Consider the following 26,133-nt stretch of genomic DNA (forward strand, 5'->3'; position numbering starts at 1 on the left):
GCCGCGATCAGGAAGAAAATGCAAACTGTCCGGGATAGGCACCAGCACCCCCCGCGACCCCAAACAGGGACAAGCGGTAGGAAATGGATGGATGGATTATTATTTAATTATTAAGAAAAAGGAACATTTTATTATCATTATTTTTTTATTATTATTATTTGGGAATTTCCACGGGCTGGATCCTTGGTTCCATGCAGGGGTAGGGAACCTATGGCTCTAGAGCCAGATGTGGTTCTTTTGATGACTGCATCTGGCTCTCAGATAAATCTTAGCTGACATTGCTTAACACGATAAGTAATGAATAATTCCGCTGGTAATCACAGTCTTAAAAATAACGTTCAAATTATAAAACATTCTCATGCATTTTAATCCAACCATCCGTTTTCTACTGCACCTGTTCAAGATGTCGCATTAATGGTAAGAAGTATTATATTTATTGTTGGTTAACTTTAGAATAACAATGTTATTAAAAAGAATAAGAGACTTATTATACTCTAAAAATGTTGGCCTTACTTAAAATTTAACTCTTTTAGTTGTATTCAATGTCAAAAAATATTATGTGGCTCTCATGGAAATACATTTTTAAATATTTGGCTTTCATGGCTCTCTCAGCCAAAAAGGTTCCCGGCCCCTGGTTTAATGTATCAGAAGATTTTCTGTTAAACTGAAGCCGATAATGCAATTTTTTTTTTGTAGTCCCCTTTATTTTAAAAAGTACATTTTGTTACTGCTATCACAACACTGGCTCTGTTGCTGCGGTGTTGCACAACACACTTGCTAAGAGACGAGTGACTGCAGCCGGTGCGTTTGAGGCATCGCGTCAGCCTCCTGAGGCTCCGCCTACCTCTGCGTGCGCGCATCTGACACGATTTTCTGGCAGATGCGAGGGGGGGTGAACTTTAAACCCACCGGGGGAGCTGACAGTCAGGTCGGACTGCCTGATGTTTGATTAAGAGGCACATTGACCTTTCCGAGGCGTGGGTGAGGTGGGGGGGGTTGCAAGGGGGTAGTGGGGGGTGGGGGGTGGGGGTACCGAGATGCACTCTCACCTGACAGCCTCAGCACTTAAAGCCTCTCATTATGTCCAAAATCTATCAATCTGTGCGGCTTTTCTCGCTCTTTGCCGCAGGAAAAAATTGAAATGTCACGGCGGATGAGAAGATGTCATGGGAGGGAAATTGTTGGAAAGTGTGGGGTGGGGGGAGGGGGGAGGGGGAGGAATTGAAAAGAAAGGATCAGAGATGATGTCTGGATGCGGCGTGTGTAACTGCAGGAACCTAAGCGGCGGCCTCGCATCGCCATCATCGGGAATTGCAGCTCGCAGTGAGTGGTGCACAAAGTGCTCGGAAAGTTTCTAGAAGAAGCTTTCATACACATTTGGACGTCAAAGCAGCTCAATACTCCTTCGGCACACCTGCACAATCAGATTGGATCTAGGACGAGACCAACGTCCACATTTCTACCTTTACTGCGAGAGTATTGCGAAGTTTTAGGCGTCAACGTGAGGAGTTTATTTTTGTGGACGTCAAATAGGGACGATTAACACTAATAATGATAACCACGGTAAAAGTCTCGCCCTTTAGTATTACCGTTTTGAATTGCCATTATAAAAAAAAACGTGATTCATAACTGTACTTGCACATGAAAACAAAATACATGAATGTAGTTCCTCATTTAACAACAACATACCCCAATCTTCACTTATACAAACACATTTCTGTCTGCGCACCTACTGTATGGTATCCAATTCTGCACGTTGTTCTGAGTGATCGTTTTATACTCTGGGGAATACGAGACGGTGCGTTTGAGGAATGCTGAACAAAGTAGGACACCACAACGCCAGCCAGAAATAATAAATCATTGATAAGATTGCATTTGTTATGTAGTTTTCATTTAAGTAAATCTTAAAGGCCTACTGAAACCCACTACTACCGACCCCCAGTCTGATAGTTTATATATCAATGATGAAATATTAACATTGCAACACATGCCAATACGGCCTTTTTAGTTTACTAAATTGCAATTTTAAATTTCCCGCGAGGTATCCTGTTGAAAACGTCGCGGAATGATGAGGCTTATGTTGACGCGTGCTTCTGACGTTATTGGTTGGAGCGAACATTTCAGCCCAGCACCACTCACGGCTAAAAGTCGTCTCTTTTCATTGCATAATTACACAGTATTTTGGACATCTGTGTTGCTGAATCTTTTGCAATTTGTTCAATTAATAGTGGAGACGTCAAATAAGAATGCTGTTGGTGGAAAGCGGTGGATTGCAGCTGCCTTTAGCAACCGAAACACCGCCGGTGTTTCTTTGTTTGTTGTGAAGCTTTAACATAGAGCGGTCAAGCGAACATGTTTCTCTGCGTCAACCAGCAAGTTTTTGGATGGGAAAATTGTGATATTAAGTCGGCTCTTACCGGAGACTTCAGTGGATTATGGGACCTCCTCCTGCAGCTCAAAAGGGCAGCTGTGATCTTGGCTTCTCCATTGGCTTCTCTGAGAGACACTGGTATTCACCGCAGCCATCCGACTTTCAGTTATGACTTTAAAATCTCACTAAAACACTATTAAAACAATAAGCAGATAAGGGACCTTCCAGAATTATCCAAGTAAATGTGTCTAATTACATCTGAAACGCTCGCACTGCTGGCGCCTTTTTTTTTTTTTTTTTTTTTTAGTGCTTCACTCTAACTTTCCTCATCCACAAATCTTTCATCCTCGCTTAAATCAATGGGGAAATCGTCGCTTTCTCGATCCGAATAGCTCTTGCTGCTGGAGGCTAAGATTGTAAACAATGTGAGGATGTGAGGAGCCCTACAACCTGTGACGTCACGAGCACATCGTCTGCTACTTCCGGTAAAGGCAAGGCTTTTTTATTAGCGACCAAAAGTTGTGAACTTTATCATGGATGTTCTCTACTAAATCCTTTCAGAAAAAATATGGCAATATCGCGAAATGATCAAGTATGACACATAGAATGGACCTGCTTAAATAAGAAAATCTCATTTCAGTAGGCCTTTAAAGTGCTGCAGTACAAACCAATGTTTTAACACAAAAAGCTTAGCCATTAAAACAAGAAATACTAAAACAATATATGTGAAACATAAGAGACACAAAACATGTAAAATAGTGGCTTTTCTAACAGTATGTGTATTTATTTTAGTAACGAAGTATTTTTTCACCCTATTCAACAATGTCACGATAATAGTGATAAATAACCATGATTATGTCACAATAAGGTGATATGAAATTTTCACATCGTAACATCCTTAGCATTAACGCTTACGTCAGCAGCCAAGGGCAGAACCGTACATACATACATAAATACAATACCGTAACACATTATAATATATAATAATAATAATATACATTAACTATGTTAAAAATTTGAATATACCGTATTTGTCAGACTATAGAGTGCACCGGTATATAAGCTTCACCCACTAAATTTTAGAAGGAAAACATTTGTTTCCATATCCAAGACAATAATCTGCATATATATATATATATATATATATATATATATATATATATATATGTGAGTTTACAAAACTGAAACAATTAAAAAAGAATGCCGTGAGTAAGTAATTTTAAACGAGTTAGCATATTAGCTAATGCTAAGACACTAGTGACTTACGACACTCGCTTGATTACATTGAGAAATAAGCATGAAAACACTCCTACAGACATCACACATGGGACAGTTTAGTATGTAAGAAGTTTTAGTTAAATTGTAAAACTTGCAAACGTTGCTTGGAGTGAAGAATGAAGAATCAGTACGAGTAGAAACGCTATGGAAGATTGAGGGTGGGGGTGTGGCTCGGTTGGTAGAGTGGCCGTGACAGCAACTTGACGGTTCCAGGTTCCATCCCCGCTTCCGCCATCCTAGTCACTGCCGTTGTGTCTTTGGGCAAGAAACATTACACACCTGCTTCCAGTGCCACCCACTCTGGTTTAAATGTAACTTAGATATTGGGTTTCACTATGTAAAGGCGCGTTGAATCACTGAGAAAAGCGCTATATAAATAAAATGCCTTCACTTGTATGTCCTGTTGAAAGCACAAAACAAAAAGAAATACTGTCGACGTTCACCCCGAGTTAGCCAACTCCTCCAAAAGATGGCGACATAGCACAAACAATAACACCTTTTTAGTGTATTTGCTGGCCGTAGTTTTTGTTTGTTTTTGTTTGTTTAGTTTAAATCTATTCGCATTAGGGCCGTCAGCGAAGAAAAATCTGCTTTACAAGCCGCAGAGTTCAAAGCGGCGGTAAAAAGTAGAGGCTTATCTACAGCAATTTATTTTGCACACTTATAATTAGAGATCTCCGATAATATTGGAGTGCCGATATCGGCCGAAAAATTATTTAAAAACGTAATATCGGAAATTATCGGTATCGGTTTCAAAAAGTAAGGTATAACTTTTTAAAATACGGCTGTGTACACGGACTTAGTGAGAAGTGCAGAGCGCCAATAACTCTTAAAGGCACTGCCTTTGCGTGCTGGCCCAATCACATAATATCTACGGCTTTTCACACACACAAGTGAATGCAAGGCATACAGGTCACACTGAGGGTGGCCGTATAAACAACGTTAACACTGTTACAAATATGCGCGGCATTGTGAACCCACACCAAACAAGAATGACAAACATATTTTGGGAGAACATCCGCACCGTAACAACATAACAAATACCCAGAATCCCTTGCAGCACTAACTCTTCTGGTACACTACAATACACCACCCCCCCAACCCCGCCCACCTCAACCTCCTCATGCTCTCTCACGGAGAGCATGTCCCAAATTCCAAACTGCTGTTCAGAGGCATGTTGAAAAAATATAATGCACTTTTTAACTTCAATAATAAATATGGCAGTGGCATGTTGGCATTTTTTTTCCATTCTTGAGTTGATTTATTTTGGAAAACCTTGTTACATCGTTTAATGCAGTGGTTCTCAAATGGGGGTACGCGTACCCCTGGGGGTACTTGAAGGTATGTAAAGGGGTACGTGAGATTTTTTTTAAATATTTTAAAAATAGCAACAATTCAAAAATCCTTTATAAATATATTTATTGAATAATGCTTCAAGAAAATATGACTGTAAGTTCATAAACTGTGCAAAGAAATGCAATAGGGACGGCGTGGCGCAGTGGGAGAATGGCCGTGCGCAACCCGAGGGGCCCTGGTTCAAATCCCACCTAGTACCAACCTCGTCACGTCTGTTGTGTCCTGAGCAAGACACTTCACCCTTGCTCCTGATGGGTGCTGGTTGGCGCCTTGCATGGCAGCTCCCTCCATCAGTGTGTGAATGTGTAAATGTGGAAGTAGTGTCAAAGCGCTTTGAGTACCTTGAAGGTAGAAAAGCGCTATACAAGTACAACCCATTTATCATTTATTTATTTAACAATGCAATATTCAGCGTTGACAGCTAGATTTTTTGTGGACATGTTCCATAAATATTGATGTTAAAGATTTCTTTTTTTGTGAAAAATGTTTAGAATGAAATTGATGAATGCAGATGGATCTCTATTACAATCCCCAAAGAGGGCATTTTAAGTTGATTATTACTTCTATGTGGAGAAATCTGCATTTAAAATAGAATCACTTATTTATTTTTCAACAAGTTTTTAGTTATTTTATCTTTTTTCCCAAATAGTTCAAGAAAGACCACTACAAATGAGCAATATTTTGCACTGTTATACAATTTAATAAATCAGAAACTGATGACATAGTGCTGTATTTTACTTCTTTATCTCTTTTTTTCAACCAAAAATGCATTGCTCTGATTAGGGGGTACTTGAATTAAAAAAAATGTTCAAAGTGGGTACATCACTGAAAAAACGGTGAGAACCACTGGTTTAATGCAGCCAGCGGGGCATCACAGCAAAATTAGTCACAATAATGTGTTAATTCCACGACTGTATATATCGGTTGATATCGGAATCGGTAATTAAGAGCTGGACAATATCGGAATATCGGCAAAAAAGCCATTATCGGACATCCCCACTTATATTTTGTATTTCTTTTTTTTTTATAAACGACACTCCCACTTCCAAAGACATGCACCTGGGGATAGGTTGATTGGCAACACTAAAATTGGCCCTAGTGTGTGAATGTGAGTGTGAAAGTTGTCTGTCTATCTGTGTTGGCCCTGTGATGAGGTGGCGACTTGTCCAGGGTGTACCCCGCCTTCCGCCCGATTGTAGCTGAGATAGGCGCCAGCGCCCCCCGCGACCCCAAAAGGGAATAAGCGGTAGAAAATGGATGGATGGATGGACACTTGCTTGGACAAAATGTAATTGAGAATCCCTAGTTTAAAGTACGAGTCAGCAATACATGTTTATGCTCTAGGGCTCCCGCTTTAAGAGGGAAGGCTAATTTACTTGTCAAACTGATAGAAAAACATGCTAACTGCACATAAAAATGAGTGAAAGAATTAGCGCTGAGGCTTGCGTGCAAACCTTAGAGGTGGCCAGGCTGGTCCACGAGTCAGAATCACCATGGCAACAACAGAAAGGCTGTTCCCCCTGATACAAGCCAACTTGAATTCAAGCTGTCCTAAGGTCACTATATTTCTTATTGTAGCTTCAAAAAAAAAGGTTCTGAAAGTGCAGGTTTTAGTGACGCCTGAACATGTGGAGCAGCGTCATGTTGGGGGCCAACGGGGGACGACGCCCTTACAAGATGGTCTGACATTTCGCAGGACTCCTCACTGTGCCTTGCTTCATTTACATACGAGAGCCCGCAAGACGCACTTGAAACAATGAGAAATCTAGCGAAGCCACTTGAAACCATCTCCTGGCTTGTGATGCTGAAGTAGAGTGAGCAGATTGGGCCGAGGGTAGTGAGCGAGCGAGCATCTGCACCATCAGCGGGGACCAGCAAGCGGGTCCAAGGATGCTGCTGTCCTCCATTAATTCAGCTTCACTGAGGCGCTGGGTGGATGTGAATTACAGTTTGAGATGGCTGCAATAGGAGTACTTTCCAGGATGTACAGTCGTGGTCCAAAGTTTACATACACATGTAAAAAACATAATGTCATGGCTGGCTTGAGTTTCCAATAATTTCTACAACTCTTACTTTTTTGTGATAGAGTGATTGGAGCAAATACTTGTTGGTTACAAATAACATTCATGAAGTTTGGTTCTTTTATGAATTTATTATGGGTCTACTGAAAATGTGACCAAATCTGCTGGGTCAAAAGTATACATACAGCAATGTTAATATTTGCTTACATGTCCCTTGGCAAGTTTCACTGCAATAAGGCGCTTTTGGTAGCCATCCACAAGCTTCTGGTTGAATTTTTGACCACTCCTCTTGACAAAATTGGTGCAGTTCAGCTACATTTGTTGGCTTTCTGACATGGACTTGTTTCTTCAGCATTGTCCACACGTTTAAGTCAGGAATTCGGGGGGCCCAAAAACAAGGCCAAACCGCTCATCTGACGTCACATGGACAAAGATAAGACCTTCTGGAGGAAAGTTTTGTGGTCAGATGAAACGAAAATTATCCAAAATACCCAGCAATATATTTGGAGGAGATAAGGTGATGCCTTTAATTCCAGGAACGACATTCGTACCGCCAAGCATGGTGGTGGTAGTATTATGCTCTGGGCCTGTTTTGCCTTGATTGATTAATTGAAACTTTTATTAGTAGATTGCACAGTGCAGTACATATTCGAGACAATAGACCACTAAATGGTAACAACCGAATAAGTTTTTCAACAATCAATTCATGGTACAAATACATACTATCGGTATAATACAGTCATCACACACGTTAATCATCGGACTATATACATTGAATTATATACATTATTTGCTGCCAAGGGAACTGGTGCTTTACAGAGAGTAAATGGGACAATGAAAAAGGAGGATTACCTCCAAATTCTTCAGGACAAAATGAAATTATTAGCCCGAAGGTTGGGTCTGGGGCACAGTTGGTTGTTCCAACAGGACAATGACCCCAAACACACATCAAAAGTGGTGAAGGAATGGCTAAATCAGGCTAGAATGAAGGTTTTAGAATGGTCTTCCCAAAGTCCTGATTTAAACGTGTGGACAATGCTGAAGAAACAAGTCCATGTCAGAAAACCAAGAAATCTAGCTGAACTGCACCAATTTTTACAAGTGGAGTGGTCAAAAATTCAACCAGAAGCTTGTGGATGGCTACCAAAAGCACCTTATTGCAGTGAAACTTGCCAAGGGACATGCAAAGAAATATTAACATTGCTGTATGTATATTTTTGACCCAGCAGATTTGGTCACATTTTCAGTAGACCCATAATAAATTCATAAAAGAACCAAATTTCATGAATGTTTTTTGTGACACAAAAAAATAAGAGTTGTAGAAATGATTGGAAACTCAAGACAGCCATGATATTATGTTCTTTACACGTGTATGCAAACTCTTGACCACGACTGCACATTGTACTGAAAAATCCAAGCCATAATCTAGAACATGTCGACCGCCGAGTCAGCATTTTTGAATTAGCGGACCTTGGTGCACGTCTTTGTCCTTCCGACACCTGATGGCGCGTCGTCCCTGAAAGTCATGATTCATGAAACAAGACTGCAGATTCAGCTTTGAGCAAAACAACTTGGCAGCCCAAACAGAAAACTTTTACTTTTTGAGACAGCGAAGTTAAATGTAAGTCCTTTTTATTTAAAAAAAAGGTGCACTCTGCAGTTTTATTTATCTCTACACGCAATTTAAAATGTGGGGGTAAAACTCATGCCTATGGTTTAATAGTGGTATTAATGCTGACTGAGCAGTTTGCTCCTTTGTACCATTACAACATTGGATGTGTTGTGCAATACACTTGTGAATAAACCACTATGTAGTCCAAAAAATGGCACTAGCTGCATTTTGGGAAATAATGAGTGGTCAGCATGGGTCGCTTTATCTATCTCTGCATGGGTTTTAAAAGGTTGCTACTCAGTTGTAATAACTTGTTGTGCTACTCTTATTTATCTTTGACTTTGTTCTGGATGAAGTCATTTTTAGATGATAAATTTTATGGATTTTTTTCTGAGAGAAAAAAAATATAAAATTTTACAAGAATTACCAGTAAGTTAAATTTTACATATTGATTCACCAGGACAGTTCTTTGATTAACATTTTTTGAAATTTACTTTTCAAAAATACATTTAGACAACCATTCACATTTAAACCAATACAGTTCCGAGTCCCGGTACCTGGGATACCAGTACTCAATGGTACCAGTTTTCAATACTTTTGTGTGTGTTAATAAATATTGTTTTTGGTAATAAAATCAAATTTTTTATTGCAGAATTTAAAAATGAGCTAATTATGATAACTGCTGTCCAGTTATATCTTATATCATGTTTACTTATCACATTTCTGATTATCATTTGCAAGTATGACACTAAGTTGCAATTCCACTTGCAAGTCCAGGACGACAGATGGCAGCAGTGTATAGTTTATGGTGTGTTAGTTATTTCAGTCTTTCCTGTCTGTTGCGCCCTACAAAGTGTTAATACTTCATGTATTGAACTTTTACCAGCGTGACCTCTTTTACCAGTTTGATTGTAACATGCATTTTTGTGGTAGTTTTCACTATCAAATATAAAGGGCGTTGACATTAAAAATGCTAACCAGTAGCATGTCAATAGCAAAGCCAATCTATATTAGCATTAAGCTAGCAAAAATGTACGAAAAATGCTGACTTACTTTATTTACGTTGGAGCGTTTTTTTTTTTTGTCAATTTCTTTGTTGGTATTGAAAATAGCAACATTACCTAGAGGTAGTTTGGCTGAGCCCGCTCTCAGTGTCGCTGGAGTGATCAACAAAGTGCTGAAGTGCAAAGAGTCCACCCAGGTACTGAAACAGGGAATCGTTGGGTTTTTACCTTAATCAATTATTTTTACCAAAATAATTGCCCAGGCCTGACCTAAAGGGACATGAGAGGGAAAACATTGTTTTAGATATGTTTCTTGTGCTCAAAGGAAAACATCTCGTGCACACGAGAAACTTCTGCCTGAGTACGAGAGTTTCTTGTGCGTGCTACATACATATCTAAGAAAAAAAAATCCCCCCATGTCCCTTTAGGGGCTCCATAAAAACTTCTGCGTAAGTACGAGAGTTTCTTGTGCGTACTAGATACATATCTAAGAGAAAAAAATCCCCCCGTGTCCCTTTAGGGGCTCCGTTAAAAATGTGGTACCTAACGTACTGCATAACAGTGTGGTACGCCAGCTGCACTGAAGCAGACAAACAGGCAATTCAGAGTGTCATAAAGTCTGCACAAAAAAATCATTGGCTGCCCCCTGCCCTCCCTGAAGGATTTACACAACTCCAATTGCCTCAAGAAAGCAAAAAACATCACCAAAGACAGCACACACCCCGGCTTCCACCTGTTCGACCTGCTACCATCGGGCAGGGCATATAGGTGCATCAGAGCCAGAACAAACAGGCTCAGAGACAGCTTCTTTCCCAGAGCTGTCACCAAGTTGAACTGTAACTTATGATAATAATAATAATAATAATTTGCAAATATATACAATATCATGCCCTAATACCCTACTGTACAATATTACCCTTCAAGTGCAATACGTCCGACACTGATTCCTATTAATTACTCCGGAACTCTTTTCTTGTTCTGTATGTTGTACAGTAATTTGTATTTGTATAGTGTTTTGTATATTGTACAGGATTGCCTATTATTTTTATTGGATAGTAGTCTGTTTATTTCAATTGTTAGTTTTTCCTGTATTACCTCGTGTTATTTATTTTTACCCCATATGTGTACCCACTACGGCACCTTAAGCTGGAGTCCTTAATCGCGTTGTATGCAAATATAATGACAATAAAGTCCATTCTCTTCTAAAAAGTATCAAAATACATTTTGGTACCGGCACCAAATTATTGTTATTGAGACAACCCTACTTCAGTGCCAAACAAGTACCGGATTTGTTACCCATCCTAAGATACATAATTATCTATATATATTTTTTGGCAACAAACTAGATGGGCCTGGATTAATGGCTCCCTCTACTGGTGGTAGTGACATCCATTTGGGCCTTACACTAGTTCTGCTGCTAAAAGGCAAAGAAGTACACTGTAAACTTTCATTTTCCTTTGATGCAAAGGGGAGTTCTATTGTCTTTCAGGAGCGTTCTGTCTCCTAACAAGCAGCACGTCATTTTGCCAGTTGCTTAAGTTTGGGGAGAAAAAAAAAGCTGGTCTTAGTAGATCCAAATGATGCCCTCTTTGAACCATGCACAGACAAAAACGGCCACGAGGCTTTCAAGAGACCACCAATTAATTCAAACGAATCCCTCAGAAATATAGGATGATGAAAAATAGATCGCCAAACGTGTAGAAATTGTTAATTCAGCAGCGTGCGGAGCATACTGTGAGCAACAACAGGTGCTTCTTCATTCTGGCTGGCTTTAATGATCTCGTTAGACAGCCACAACAACGGAGGAGACGGAAATGCTCGAGGCGTCTTTAGCGCGGGAGAGCGACAGATCGAGGAGGGCGGGCCGACAGACGCGCGGAGGGTCCAAACAGGAGATGGAGGCTCATTGAATTCTTACCTCGCGCCCGGGAGATCCAGACGACAACATACATATGGCGCTACCCAGAGTGCTAAATGGCTTCCTGTGTCAGACAAGGGGCAGTACAAATTACTTTGACGGCCATTTCTGCATCGTTTGAACATCAAAACCTGCTGGATGTGATAAGAATAAACGTTACAATGTTGCTTCCGACTAAGGCCTCTATTCAATTAACTCCACGGTGGGAAAAAAATCCTGTTAGATAAAAGATTGCGTGTACAGCTAACAAGGCGGCAGTTTGACCCTGGAACAGATAATTAGTGTTTCCATTATTACCTCCAGGAAAGCTTTGCCCTTTGAAGTTAGCGCTGATGAAATTAAATCAGTGCTTCTCATTTATTTTCTCTTACGCCCCCACACTCCCCTCCGCTACTATAAATAGTATGATTTGTCTAAAATCTTGTTATAAGTACACATCTGCATGACATTGTACTATGTTTGTACAGTATACGGGTATTTGTATAGTACAACGATACTAATAAATCATTTTCGGTACTATACTGCCTCTGAAAAGTATAGTACAATGACTCGTCACGTCGAGTCATTGCTGGTTTTTAAAGCAAACGAGCATGTTCGGCAGCGCACAATCACAGAGTACTTATAAACAGACAGTGTGTAGACAGAAAAGGGGAGAAAGGATGCATTTTGGCTTAAAAACTAACAATAAAAGTGAAGTTATAACACTGAAAGACCCTCAGGAAGAGGTGCTTTAAGACATGGCTAGCTAGCTAGCGGCTAACGTTCATCCACAGTCAGCAGAGTGTTAGCTACTTCTAAATCCCTAATCCTGGTCTCCATGGCAACAAATAAAGTAAGTTTCTTACCATTTTCATCCCTGCAGTACGAGGAATAGCTAAACATGCTTCACTACACACCGTAGCTCACCAGCGTCACAATGTAAACAAACGCCATTGGTGGATCTGCACCTAACATCCACTGTAATGATACCAAGTACAGTCGCGTATCTAGTCGATGCCACGATTGTCGATTTATTTTGGCATCACAACATCTTTCGTTTTTTTTAAATAGACATTATGTTTATAAACTCAGAAAATATGTCCCTGGACACATGAGGACTTTGAATATGACCAATGTATGATCCCGTAACAACTTGGTATCGGATTGATACCCAAATTTGTCGCATCATTCACAACTAATGTAAAATAGCAAAAAACAGACAAAAGAATGATCATTACAATTAAAAAAGTGTAGCTAGAACATGTTAAAACAGAAAGTAAGCAGATAATAACGGTAATTGAACAAGTAGATTAATAATCTATTTCCTACCACTTCTCCTTAATAATGTTGACATAATAATAGACTGATAAATGACAATATGCTACTGCTAAATTGGGAGCCTTTGTTTGTTTACTAACTACTAAAAGTCAAGTTGTCTTGTAAGTTCACTATTTTATTTAAGGAATACATTGCAAAAAGAAACATGTTTAATGTACCCTAAGATTTGTTGTTAAAATAAAGCCGGTAATGCAATTTTTTTAATGGTCCCCTTTATTTAGAAATGTACCGAAAAGTATCAAAATAATTTTGGGACCGGTACCAAAATATTGGTTTCGGGACAACACTACATTCACATTAAATAAAACAAAGACAACAAAGAATAACTTGATTATCATTATAACAGTCTGTAAAATAAAAAATGTAAAGTGCATCAAATTAAATTAATTCCTTATTTAAACAAACATTTTTTGACCAACTTAAACGATTTGACACTGATAAAATAAAATTTTAAAAAACTCAATGAGTAATAAATTCAAATTGATCAGCAACGTTAACTCATGAGCAAAATGTAAAGTTGAAACTCCAAAATTTAGAATACCGTGCACAGTTTGTTTATTTAAGCAAGTTGATTTAAAAGACGAAAGTAGGGAAGGGATTCACACAGTATGGCCCCGTTACTGGGCGGATCTCGCGTGAGAGGAAGACGGGTTAATCAATTTGCAATGCTGTTGGCTGAAAATGATGGAAAAAGTACCAGTCTACATAGCAACTGACGCTGTGGTCAAAGTTGAAAATTCACAATTTGTCACGTACCGTGTGTCAGGTAAACCCTGATGAATGGGGCCATGTGAGACACTGTTTGGAAACAATTAACGCAGTGGTTCTTAACCTTATTTGAGGTGCAGAACTCCACCTAATTTCATATGCGCATCCCCCGGACCACTCTTTAGCGAAAAACAAAACAAAACAAAACATTTTTTTTTAATCAGATATTACAGTTTCTCTTCACACTCCGTGCAGAGAATCCACAGCGAGACAGAAAGACGGCGCAACCAATCTTGGTAGTTGAAATCGTTAGGTGATTGGCTGGGTCCCTCCCGTCGCTCAGTGACACTTCCTGTTTCCTGAGTTCCAGTTGCGCGAGGGACTTACAAGTACAGGCCAAAAGTTTGGACACACCTTTATTTTCATGACTATTTACATTGTAGATTGTCACTAAAGGCATCGAAACTATGAATGAACACGTGGAGTTATGTACTTAACCTATATTGTAGTTTCTTCAAAATAGCCACCCTTTGCTCTGGTTACTGCTTTGCACATTCTTGGCATTCTCTCAATGAGTTTCAAGCACACCTGTGAAGTGAAAACCATTTCAGGTGACTACTTCTTGAAGCTCATGGAGAGAATGCCAAAAGTGTGCGAAAAAGTAATCAGAGCAAAGGGTGGCTAATTTGAAGAAACTAGAATATAAAACACGTTTTCAGTTTTTCCACCCTTTTTTGTGAAGTACATAGAGTTTTGATGCCTTCAGTGACAATCTACAATGCAAATAGTCATTAAAATAAAGAACATGCATTGAATAAAGAGAAGGTGTGTCCAAACTTTTGGCCTGTACTGTATATCGAATGTTTTATCGAACGCATTTTATATTGATATCGATTATGTGTCGATTGCGATGTATATTGATATTGTTTAATTGGCCCAGCCCTACAACAAAACAAAAAATATGCAACAATTTGATGTTTTTTTAATAAATATACATGAAGAAGTCAAGATTATGTACATTTATTAAAAACCATCAAATTGTTGCATTTATATATATATATATATATATATATATATATATATATATTAGGGGTGTAACGGTACACAAAAATTTTGGTTCGGTACGTACCTCGGTTTAGAGGTCATGGTTATATATATATATATATATATATATATATATATATATACATACACATGAGGAAGTCAAGATTAGGGAAGCACGGTTAGTGCGTCTGCCTCGTAATACGAAGGTCCTGAGTAGTCCTGGGTTTAAATCCCGGGCTCGGGATCTTTTTGTGTGGAGTTAGCATGTCCTCCCCGTGACTGCGTGAGTTCCCTCCGGGTACTCCGGCTTCCTCCCACCTCCAAAGACATGCACCTGGGGATAGGTTGATTGGCAACACTAAATTAGCCCTAGTGTGAATGTGAGTGTGAATGTTGTCTGTCTATCTGTGTTGGCCCTGTGATGAAGTGGCGACTTGTCCAGGGTGTACAACGCCTTCCGCACGATTGTAGCTGAGATAGGCACCAGCGGCCTCCATCACCCCAAAGGGAATAAGCGGTAGAAAATGGATGGATGGAAGTCATTATGGGCAACAATGAGTACATGTTGGGGTTTGAAGCATGACACATGCTATGATAGAGATAAAGCATGTTCCCCAGGGGCCACAGTCCCTGGCATCTTCACTATTTGAAAAGGACTGAATTAAAGGATGCTGGATGGATGCCGACTAAATGGCCTGTGGTGGGTTTCCATCCGCTGCTCTTATCTTATCTGCAGAAATAGTCAGTTCAAACAAATTCAGATGTGAAGAAACACTCGCTGGTCCTGTTTCCCCTGATAGCATCTTGGCTACCATTACCTCGGCGTGCTCCTCGCTATCGGCATCACAACACCTCGGGGGTGTTTTGGTCTCTCATTTTCAAGTCCTAGCTAGCTAACAGAACCCCCGAAGGACGCACACCGCATCTCGGCGCGTCGTCTGCAGGCCAGACTTGACTCTCAGTGCACATCCCTCCGCTGTTATTGTTGCAGGACTTCCTGCTGAGCTACAACACTTTGTCTTCGTCCCACGGGGGATGCATGCAAGGGCGGTGGGGGGCATTGTTGGGTGTCCGCGCTGGCACCGTGTAATAAATCTGTCAAAATCAAACGACGGCCTTTGTTGCCGCGCGTGTCGACGTCGGCGCAGCCTCTTAAATCTCCAGAGGTCACGCATCCGTCGCAGCTGACGGCGAGGCTGTGAATCAGGGAAGTAATCTCCCGAGTGTGACGCGCTGGCAAATACATCAATAACGTAACGGAAAACAATCCATAACATGCAAGAAGGAAGGGGAAAGCAAGCAAGTGCGGGCGGAACGACTCAACCGACAGGCCTGACGTCACTCATGGGGGGGAAAACGTGGAACAACACACATCAAAAATCCTTTTGCAGGTGCATTTTCACTCAAGGCTGAACACTCCTCAAGAGCTTTGTTATTCTTCTTCTGGGGAAATGGGCAACAATTTCACAGTAAACCATGCTTTTTCTTAGAGGTTAGAGCAGTGATTCTTAAACTGCGGTGGTACACCATAGAACCACTGAATTAAATATTCAAACTCTGTGTAAGGCAGGGTGTCAAACCTACAGTTTGTTTATTCCAGCAGGTTGATTTAAAGGCCTACTGAAATGAGATTTTCTTATTTAAACGGGGATAACAGGTCCATTTTATGTGTCATACTTGATCATTTCGCGATATAGCCATATTTTTGCTGAACGGATTTAGTAGAGAACATCCACGATAAAGTTTGCAACTTTTGGTCGCTAATAAAAAAGCCTTTCCTAGCAGACGATTTGTGCGTGAGATCACTGGTTGTAGGGCTCCTCACATCTTGTGAATGTGAATTATATTTTATATAGCGCTTTTCTCAAGTGACTCAAAGCGCTTTACATAGTGAAACCCAATATCTAAGTTACATTTAAACCAGTGTGGGTGGCACTGGAAGCAGGTGGGTAAAGTGTCTTGCCCAAGGACACAACGGCAGTAACTAGGATGGCACAAGCGGGAATTGAACCTGCAACTCTCAAGTTGCTGGCACGGCCACTCTACCAACCGAGCTATGCCGCCCCTTCACATTGTTTACAATCGTAGCCACCAGCAGCTAGAGCGATTCGGACCGAGAAAGCGACAATTTCCCCATTAATTTGAGCGAGCATGAAAGATTCGTGGATGAGGATAATGAGAGTGAAGGACTAGAAAGAAAAAAAAAACGTGAGGGCAGTGAGAGCAATTTATATGTTAGTAGACACATTTACTAGGATAATTTTAGAAAATCCCTTATCTGCCTATTGTGTTAATAGTGTTTTAGTGAGATTATATAGTACCCGAAAGTCGGAGGGGCGTGACCACAGGTGTGGTGACCGCCAGTGTTTCTGAGGGAAGCCACGCAGCTGCAGCAGGACGCAAGCTCCGCTGTCGTCTACGGTAAGAGCCGACTTATTACCACAATTTTCTCACCGAAACCTTCCGGTTGACATGTGGTCAGGATCCATGTTCGCTTGACCGCTCTGTTCCATAGTAAAGCTTCACCTTCGGGAATTTTAAACAAGGAAATACCGGCTGTTTCGGGACAATGTTGATGCATAAACAAGCCTTTTACTCAAAGTAGTGAAGCAAAAGCTGCACAAAGATCAATAAATGTGTATGTGTTGAATCTCCGGCTTTTAGCTTTGTATGGACTCATTGATCGTTTACAGAGTTCGGAGAGGAAGTGACGTTAGAAAGAATGCGCCACAGCCAGCTTCATAACAACCGGAGCCAACCCCCAAAAAATGGAAGCGAATCATCTAGACAAGCCCGTGTTTCTCCTTCTAAATGTACAGACACTTTTGGAAATCAGACATGAATACTTTCAGTGAAGGAAACAAGCGATTGCAGCTATTTCGGATACAACACATCTCAGATGGCAAGAGTACTTTCGAATGTCCGGTTTCTATTTACCGAAAAACTATGTCCCTTCCTCCCGTGGATGTGACACAGGCAGTGTGTGACTCCAAATATTGCTTTGTGGCCCGCATGATCATCGAGTGTGCGTTTGGACGACTGAAGGCACGCTCTGGTTCACTGCGCCAAACCCAAGGACATTAACCAGAACAACCTACCATTTGTTGTGAATGCTTGTTTTGTACTCCGTAATTACTGTGAAGCCATGAAGGAGCCACTTGATTGTTATAATTGTTGTAAATTGTTCTTTATTGAATTGTCTAGTTCCTCATGTCACTCTGCATAGCGACTGATGCTGTGGTCAACGTTGAAAATTCACAATTTGTCACGTTTCATGTGTCAGGTAAACCCTGACGAACGGGGCCGTCCTGACATAGGTTCATAACATTCCATTTTAAGATCAGTCAAGCCTTATTTTGACTTACCGTGGTACGCCGTAGAACCACTTAATTAAATATTCAAACTCAGTGTAAGGCAGGGGTGTCAAACCTACGGCCTGTGGGCCGGCCCACGTGAGGACTTTGCCAAGTATCAAAAATAGCTGCATTTTTGTTGTTGTTCTTGATAAAAGAAACTGCTGTTCTAAATGTGTCCACTGGATGTCACAATAGCAATTCTGTTAGGACTAGCAAGAGGTACAAAGTAAAGCGTGGCTGCGCCTCCTCTCCCTCGACCCCAATGAAACTTAAAATCTGTCGTTTTAAGTCTTCTGCTTCAAACTAGTGTTGTAACCATACCAAAATTTTGGTACCGGTACTAAAATTATTGCGGTACTTTTCTAAGTACCGAAATTATTTAAGCTTGATGACATTCTCAAACCTTCCTTGCTTTCCTCACCCCACCACAAACTGAGTGTAAACACTAAACATACAACCTTTATAGCTTTTAATGTCACTTTCTGTATGAACTTGGAGAAAAGACTGGGTATGACAAGCTGACCTAAAATTATTGGAATAAATCCTTCCACCCGGTTGTAGCTGAGATAGGCTCCAGCACCCCCCGCGACCCCGAAGGTAAAAAGCGGTAGAAAATGAATTGATGGAAATATTAGGAATAAGAAAATTGTTTTTTTTTTAATAGTTTTACTGCTGTGAGTACACTACTACCACAGAGAAAGTATCATGTATTTACTGTATGTAATAGTATTATTTCACTAGTAAACATCTCATATTACCCACATAACACTCTTTTGGGGAGTTAAGTTGATCCTTGTAAGATTGTGCAAGTGTTTGTGGCGTTTCAGCATATTTTAAAAAGATTTATCCCAGAATTTTTACTTTCACATTTTCATTTTTTTCACTTTCACCGCAATGTTTACTAACGCTTCCCTCCTCGATGGCTCCATATCCTGGTCCGAAACACTTTGTACGTTCCATCGAACGACTTCAAGCCTGCATTGAATTGATCGTTCTGGAGCCACAAATCGTTGAACTTATGCAAGTCATTCGGCTTTGCTGTGGGCTTTTGTTAAATTTTCTCAGTATTTTTGCTAAGCTGTAACGACACACTGCTGCTGCGCGATTAATTCTGACCGGGGAGCACACGTAGCCGATTTTAGTTCCGTTTTGCAGTTACGTTATAGCGTCATCAAAAATGGAAACATTTGAAAGCAAAACTGAAGTTTATGCATGTTTTTAAAACAAAACAACATTAACAGTTAAAAAACTTTTAAAATGTTATTTATAAGATTTTAGAAGAATTTTAAGTTTAAGGCCTTAAATTCAAATTGATGGATTTAATACTCTAAGACTTTTGAGATCTTGCGGGTACCCTGGTGTTACTGTTCAAATGGTGTGTAATGCTACAGTGTTACAAATAAGCAGGGATCTCAAACTCAATTTACCTGGGGGCCACTGGATGCAGAAACTGGGTGAGGCTGGGCTCCAAGAAAAGATTTATTAAAAAAAATCTAACGTGCACTTTTTCATGAATTCACCTTCTATGAATGGCTTTCCCGCCCTAGCAACATACTTGCCAACCCTCACGATTTTTCAGGGAGATTTCTGAATTTCAGTGCACCTCCCGACAATCTACCGGTGCAACCATTCTCCCGAATTTGTCCCAATTTTCACCCGGCCGACATTATTAAGGGCTGCCGTGACTATACTGCCTTTAACGTCCTCTACAACAGTGGTTCTCAACCTTTTTTCAGTGATGTACCCCCTGTGAACATTTTTTTAATTCAAGTACCCCCTAATCAGAGCAAAGCATTTTTGGTTGAAAAAAAGAGATAAAGAAGTAAAATACAGCACTATGTCATCAGTTTCTGACTTATTAAATTGTGTAACAGTGCAAAATATTGTTCATTTGTAGTGGTCTTTCTTGAACTATTTGGAAAAAAAGATATAAAACTAAATAAAAAACTTGTTGAAAAATAAACAAGTTATTCAATTATGAAAAAAGATTTCTACACATAGAAGTAATCATCAACTTAAAGTGCCCTCTTTGGGGATTGTAATAGAGATCCATCTGGATTCATGAACTTAATTGTAAACATTTCTTCACAAAAAAATAAATTATTAACATCAATATTTATGGGACATGTCCATAAAAATTCTAGCTGTCAACACTGAATGTTGGATTGTTGTATTATTTTTTCACAGTTTATGATCTTACATTCATGTTTCATTGAGGTATTATTCAATGAACATATTTTTAACGGATTTATGAATTGCTGCTATTTTTTAGAATGTTTTTAATAAATCTCACTTGTCCCTTGGCATACCTTCAAGTACTTCCAGGGGTTAGCGCACCCCCTCATAGAGAACTACTGCTCCACTACATGTCATCGCGCACGCTTTAACATCACACAACCAATGTGCCGGCAAGGTAACATGTTGTATGAGACTTGTGCAGAACAACGTCAGTGGCTGCAAGACGTACTTGCTCAACAGCCATACAGGTCACACTGAGGGTGGCTGTATAAACAGTTTTAACACTGTTACAAATATGCGCCACACTGTGAACCCACACCAAACAAGAATGACAAACACATTTTGGTAGAATTTCCGCACCCTAACACAACTCAAACACAAAAGAACAAATACCCAGAACATTTTGCAGCCCCATCTCTCCCGGGCTACATACACCACCTCAACCGACGCAAGTACGGAGGGTGGGGCCTGAGTTTATGTTGTATTACATTGCGGATGTTCTCCTGAAATGTGTTTGTCATTCTGGTTTGGTGTGGGTTCACAGTCTGGCACATATTTGTAACAGTGTTAAGGTTTTTTTTACAGCCACCCTCAGTGTGACTTGTGTAGCTGTTGACCAAATATGTCTTGCAACATCACACATGTGTACTGCTCAGCCAAAGGTGATAATCTATTTGGCTTGCACACTGTCTGTACAGAATTCAGAGGGTGTTAAGAACAGTGCCTTTGCAGCACCCCATGAGTAGTGTTGATTGTGTAAAAATCGGCCTTGATTCTATGGGGACTCCCGTGAAAATCGAGAACATTGGGAAGTATGAAAATCAAGGACGTTAGGAAGTATGACGCTGTCAAGTTCTGTTCATATTAAACTCGCGGGATGCACATACATTAAATTGTCATATCAAAGCGCGGGCCGCAAAACAACGTCTCACGGGCTGCATGTTTGAGACCCCTGTTATACAGCATAAATATGCAGTAGCATGGTATATTTGTTTGATCATCCGTTTTATTGCCGTGTTACACCATTTGGAAACATTTAAGGTAGGGGTCACCAACGCAGTGGCCGTAAGGACCAGATGAGTCGCCCGCTGGCCTGTTCTAAAAATAGCTCAAATAGCAGCACTTACCAGTGAGCTGCCTCTATTTTTTTAAATGTTATTTATTTACTAGCAAGCTGGTCTTGCTTTGGTGATTTGGTGTCCATTTCAAAGTGTGCCATGATTTATTTAAAAATTTGACAGTTGACTTTTGTATTTTACATGAGTTATTATTTGTACAAACATGGTGCAAAGTAATTCATGAGTTGTTAAAAAATGTTGGCGGCTAGCTAGTTAAAATGGAATATTGTGATTTCACAAGACTGTCTTAGAAGTGATCATTTGAAAATGTTAAATTTGAAAAATGTGCACTTAGAGAAAATATAAACATAAAGTGTTGCATTTTGATATTTATCTGTTTCTATATATATTTATTGTGAGAAATCATTAAGATGATCAGTACTTCCACAATGATAAATATCATTAATTATTAATAATAACATAGGGTTAAAGGTAAATTGAGCAAATTGGCTATTTCTGGCAATTTATTTCAGTGTGTATCAAACTGGTAGCCTTTCGCATTAATCAATACCCAAGAAGTAGCTCTTGGTTTCAAAAAGGTTGGTGAGCCCTGATTTAAGGCATCTAAATAAGGTATAATGCTGTATAATGCATATGTTCCTTCTTGACTGCACTTAAATGTAAAATATATGTATAATATGTTTATGTTATTCATATATTATATAATATATATATATATTATATATAATATATTATATGTATAATATGTTTATGTTATTCATATATTATATAATATATACATCCATCCATCCATTTTCTACCGCTTATTCCCTTTCGGGGTCGCGGGGGGCGCTGGCGCCTATCTCAGCTACAATCGGGCGGAAGGCGGCGTACACCCTGGAAAAGTCGCCACCTCATCGCAGGGCCAACACAGATAGACAGACAATATTTATTATCATTAATGTCTATAGTGAGCAAACTGTGGTGCTGAATTTCCTCTAGGAATCAATAAAGTACTATTCTATTCTAAATGTACCGTATTTACCGTGTGTAGGCCACACCCACTAAAATATTGTTTCCATATATATATATATATATATATACACCTTGTGAGATGAGTTATTTAAACAGAAAGATGTTTAATGTTTATTTAGATACCTTTAATGTTTCCAAATGGTGTAACACGGCAGTAAAATGGATGATCAAACAAAACATAAGACATCGTCATGGACCGACTAACTCTCCAATCAGTAAAACAGACTCAAAACTCCATGGTGATGTTTTGGTGGATTTATAAAATTCAAATAATCCAGAAAGAATGCACTTGTAAGTAAATAATACTAACAAAGACACGTAAACATGTTAGTATATTAGCTAATGCTAACAACTCTAGCTTCATTAAATTACGCTAGCACATACAAATATGCATGAAAACACTACTGCAGACATCACAAGTAGGTTTATTAAGTAAGAATTGTTTAGTTATACTGTAAAACTTATCAAGAATCCATACAAATACAAATGCTATGGACGGCTAGAAAACGGAACAGCACTTGTACTTCCGGTTGAAAGCTCAGTCAAAACAGAAGGGCGATGCAGCACTGCAGCAACTGCAGTGAGCAAACTCATCCAAAATATGGCGCCATACAACCAATAATAACACACTTATTTAGGGTCTTTGCTTGTTTGTTTTATTTTTAAACTATTTGCATTAATGCCGTCAGCAAAGGGGGCATTTTCAAAAATTAGCCGCATTATTTTATAAGCTCGACATGTCCAGGGTGTACACCGCCTTCCGCCCGAATGCAGCTGAGATAGGCTCCAGCACCCCCCGCGACTCCAAAAGGGATAAGCGGTAGAAAATGAATGGATGGCATTTAATAAGCTGCAGGGTCCAAAGCATAGGAAAAAAGTAGTGGCTTATGGTCCCGAATTTACGGTACTCGTTAAACAAAACGTCTACCCTTTTTTCAATGAATATTTGGGCCTACCATGCTACTGCATATATATGCTGGTCATTATGGTGGCACTTGGAGAGCCAAGTGTTTCTGAGGTGGTACTTGATGAAAAAAGTTTGAGAACCACTGATTTAGAGCCCAACAACATGTCATATAAAGTCCTCCTGAGAACCAGTGTCGACTGCAGTAAACATTTATTTCTTGGCTCAACACTTTTGGGAGAGAGAAAAGTTGCAAAAAGACAAAAATCTACTGCAGAAGATTCCTGTTCAATAGTTTATGATAGATTATCACATTTGAAACAGAACCTACACTTCTGTAATGCAGGTTGGCAATAATTGACTTTGTTTATAGTTAAAGGCAGTAAAACGCTGGTAATAAACGCTGCCAGTTTACTTTGCAGGAGTCAGGAGCCAAAGGAAATACACTCAGTGGCAAAAAAATAAATCTAATTGATGCTCAATTTAACTCACTGCAGTCACTTTCCACTGTTTGTGTGTTGTTGTTGCATTCTGTTTGATTTTAGGATAATTCCCATTGTGAAAAACTTACATTTTTCACTTTGAAAGGGTTTCAACATTGAATTACAGAGGTTTTAGAATGAGAAAAAACACGACCAAAAACAAGATATATATATATATTTTTTTCAAATAAGTTTTAACATTTACTTGACGAAAATAAAACTTTTCTCCTGGAAAAAAATCTTCAAAAACTAAGTACTGTATAATTTTGTTGTTTTTATGGCATATCAAATATTCCTAAAACTAAGCAGAAGAACATACAAATCAAATCTACTTGATGGCAGCTTATTTAAAAACTTCACAATAGCCCAGCCAAAAAGTTCTCCCAATCAAAAAAAAGACCACCAGGCAAGAGATCCAATAACAAAGCATAATATTCCCCAAATGAAAAATTCAAGGACACTAGACTTCAAACGTGTGGAAAGGAGATTTGCTATGAAGTGTCCACACCATGCAGCTGGAGGACATCATGAAAAAATGTGCAGGACTAAATTATTCACCAGGAGCAAAAGGTTACTTGGAGACCATAAAAGAGGACCAAACTTTAAGTCGGATTAACATGGCAACTAAAAAGGGAAAAGAACGTAAACGTTGAGAAATCCCGGTCCCAGGATGCTAACACGACATCACAGACGTCCAAAAGGCAGCATTGAGAGGGTTTGGGAGTGAATCGAGTGATCGTTGATGATTTTCACGCGCTAGCAGCCTTACCAGCATGTTGCCTTGCATCTTGGCCGTCTCGATCAGACTCCTCTCCTTCATGGTGACACTTTGGTGGCGCTGCTTTGCTCTGCGTGGAAGCTTCGCTTTAGGAGGAGCGGCGGAACGACGACACTTGCTGAGGCTTGCCTCTCCCTGATGCGCTGTTTGTGCATGGGGAGGAGGAGGAGTAGGAAGAGGACCAGGAGGAGGAGGAGGGGTGTGTGTGTGTGTGCATACAAAGCAGCGTGGTCGCAGAAGAAGATGAACCAGGATTTTTAGAGATAGAACACAGGTGGCTCTGCTTTAACGGCGATAATACATACTGAGTGACACGCTCAGGTCATAAATTAGGGCGAAGACTTTCCCAGAATTCCAAACACTTCCGAGGCTGGCCTAACACGTCTATGAAACATCCATTATCGCAGAAATTGCCAGTACTGAGAGAAAAAGACAAAATGTTCAAAAAACATTTTGCAGCGATTATCGCAAAAATTGCCACTGCTGAGAGAAAAAGACAAAATGTTCGGAAAACATCATGCAGCAATCTGTAAGTGCTGTATCCTTCCGGAACTGGTAGAAGTCACGGCAAAAGTCGCGGCGGAAGCCACGGCAAAAGTCGCGGCGGAAGTCACGGCAAAAGTCGCGGCGGAAGTCGAAGTCGCAGCAAAAGTTGCAGCAGAAGTCGCGGCAAAAGCTAGGGAAGAAGTCGAGGCAGAAGGCAGGGTCGGGGCAGAAGTCGAGGCAAAAATCGAGGCTGAAGTCGCGGCAGAAGTCAGGGCAGAAGTCGCGGCAGAAGCCAGAGAAGACGCCAGGGAAGAAGTCGAAGCAGAAGGAAAGGCGCGGAAAAAGTCAGGGCAGAAGTCGCAGAAGAAGGAGAAGTCGAGAAAGAACTCGCAGCATAAGTCGAGGCAAAAGGAGAAGTTGCGGCAGAAGTCAGGGCAGAAGTCGCGGAAGAAGTTGCTGCACAAGCTAGGGAAGAAGTCGAGGCAGAAGGAGAAGTTGCGGCAACAGTCAAGGCAGAAGTCGCAGCAGAAGCCTGGGAAGACGCCTGGGAAGAAGTCAGGGCAAAAGACCCGAAGTCGAGGAAGAACTTGCAGCAGAAGTCGAAGCAGAAGGAGAAGTTGCGGCCGACGTCAGGGCAGAACTCACGGAAAAAGTCACTGCAGAAGTCGCGGAAAAAGTTGCTGCAGAAGCTTGGGAAGAAGTCGAGGCAGAAGGAGAAGTCACGGCAGAAGTTGAGGCAGAAGACGAGGCAGAAGGAGAATTCGCGACAGAAGGAGAAGTTGCGGCAGAAGTCAGGGCAGAAGTCGCAGCAGAACTCACGGAAAAATTTGCTGCAGAAGTCGCGAAAAAAGTTGCGGCAGAAACTAGGAAAGAAGTCGAGGCAGAAGGTGAAGTCGCGGCAAAAGTCGCGGAAAAAGTTGCAGCAAAAGCTAGGGAAGAAGTCGAGGCAGAAAAAGTCGCGGAAGAAGTCGAGGCAGAAGGAGAAGTTGAGGCAAAAGACGCGGCAGAAGGAGAATTCGCAACAGAAGTCAGGGCAGAAGTCAAGGCAGAAGGAGAAGTCGCGGCAAAAGTCAGGGCAGAAGTCGCAGCAGAACTCACGAAAAGAGTCGCTGCAGAATTCGCGGAAAAAGTTGCGGCAGAAGCTAGGGAAGAAGTCGAGGCAGAAGG

The 26,133-nt window shown here is 40.4% G+C and overlaps 1 protein-coding gene across 3 annotated transcripts in view; it reads right to left on the bottom strand.

Annotated features, from left to right (window-relative positions):
- The window catches only part of LOC133569305 (dipeptidyl aminopeptidase-like protein 6), a 468,141-nt gene that overhangs the window by 401,255 nt on the left and 40,753 nt on the right, over positions 1 to 26,133 (bottom strand). Inside the window, exon 1 of one of the 3 annotated variants that reach the window (XM_061921538.1) lies at positions 24,472 to 24,617. The exons of the other annotated variants lie outside the window; for them this stretch is intronic. Coding sequence (XP_061777522.1) covers positions 24,472 to 24,522 — 51 coding nt within the window. The 5' untranslated portion in view covers positions 24,523 to 24,617. Of the gene's footprint in view, positions 1 to 24,471; positions 24,618 to 26,133 lie in introns of those variants that run through there. 3 annotated transcript variants of the gene reach the window in all.

The sequence above is a fragment of the Nerophis ophidion genome, linkage group LG15 (assembly GCF_033978795.1).
Source record: "Nerophis ophidion isolate RoL-2023_Sa linkage group LG15, RoL_Noph_v1.0, whole genome shotgun sequence".
In the NCBI taxonomy this organism is placed as follows: domain Eukaryota; kingdom Metazoa; phylum Chordata; class Actinopteri; order Syngnathiformes; family Syngnathidae; genus Nerophis; species Nerophis ophidion.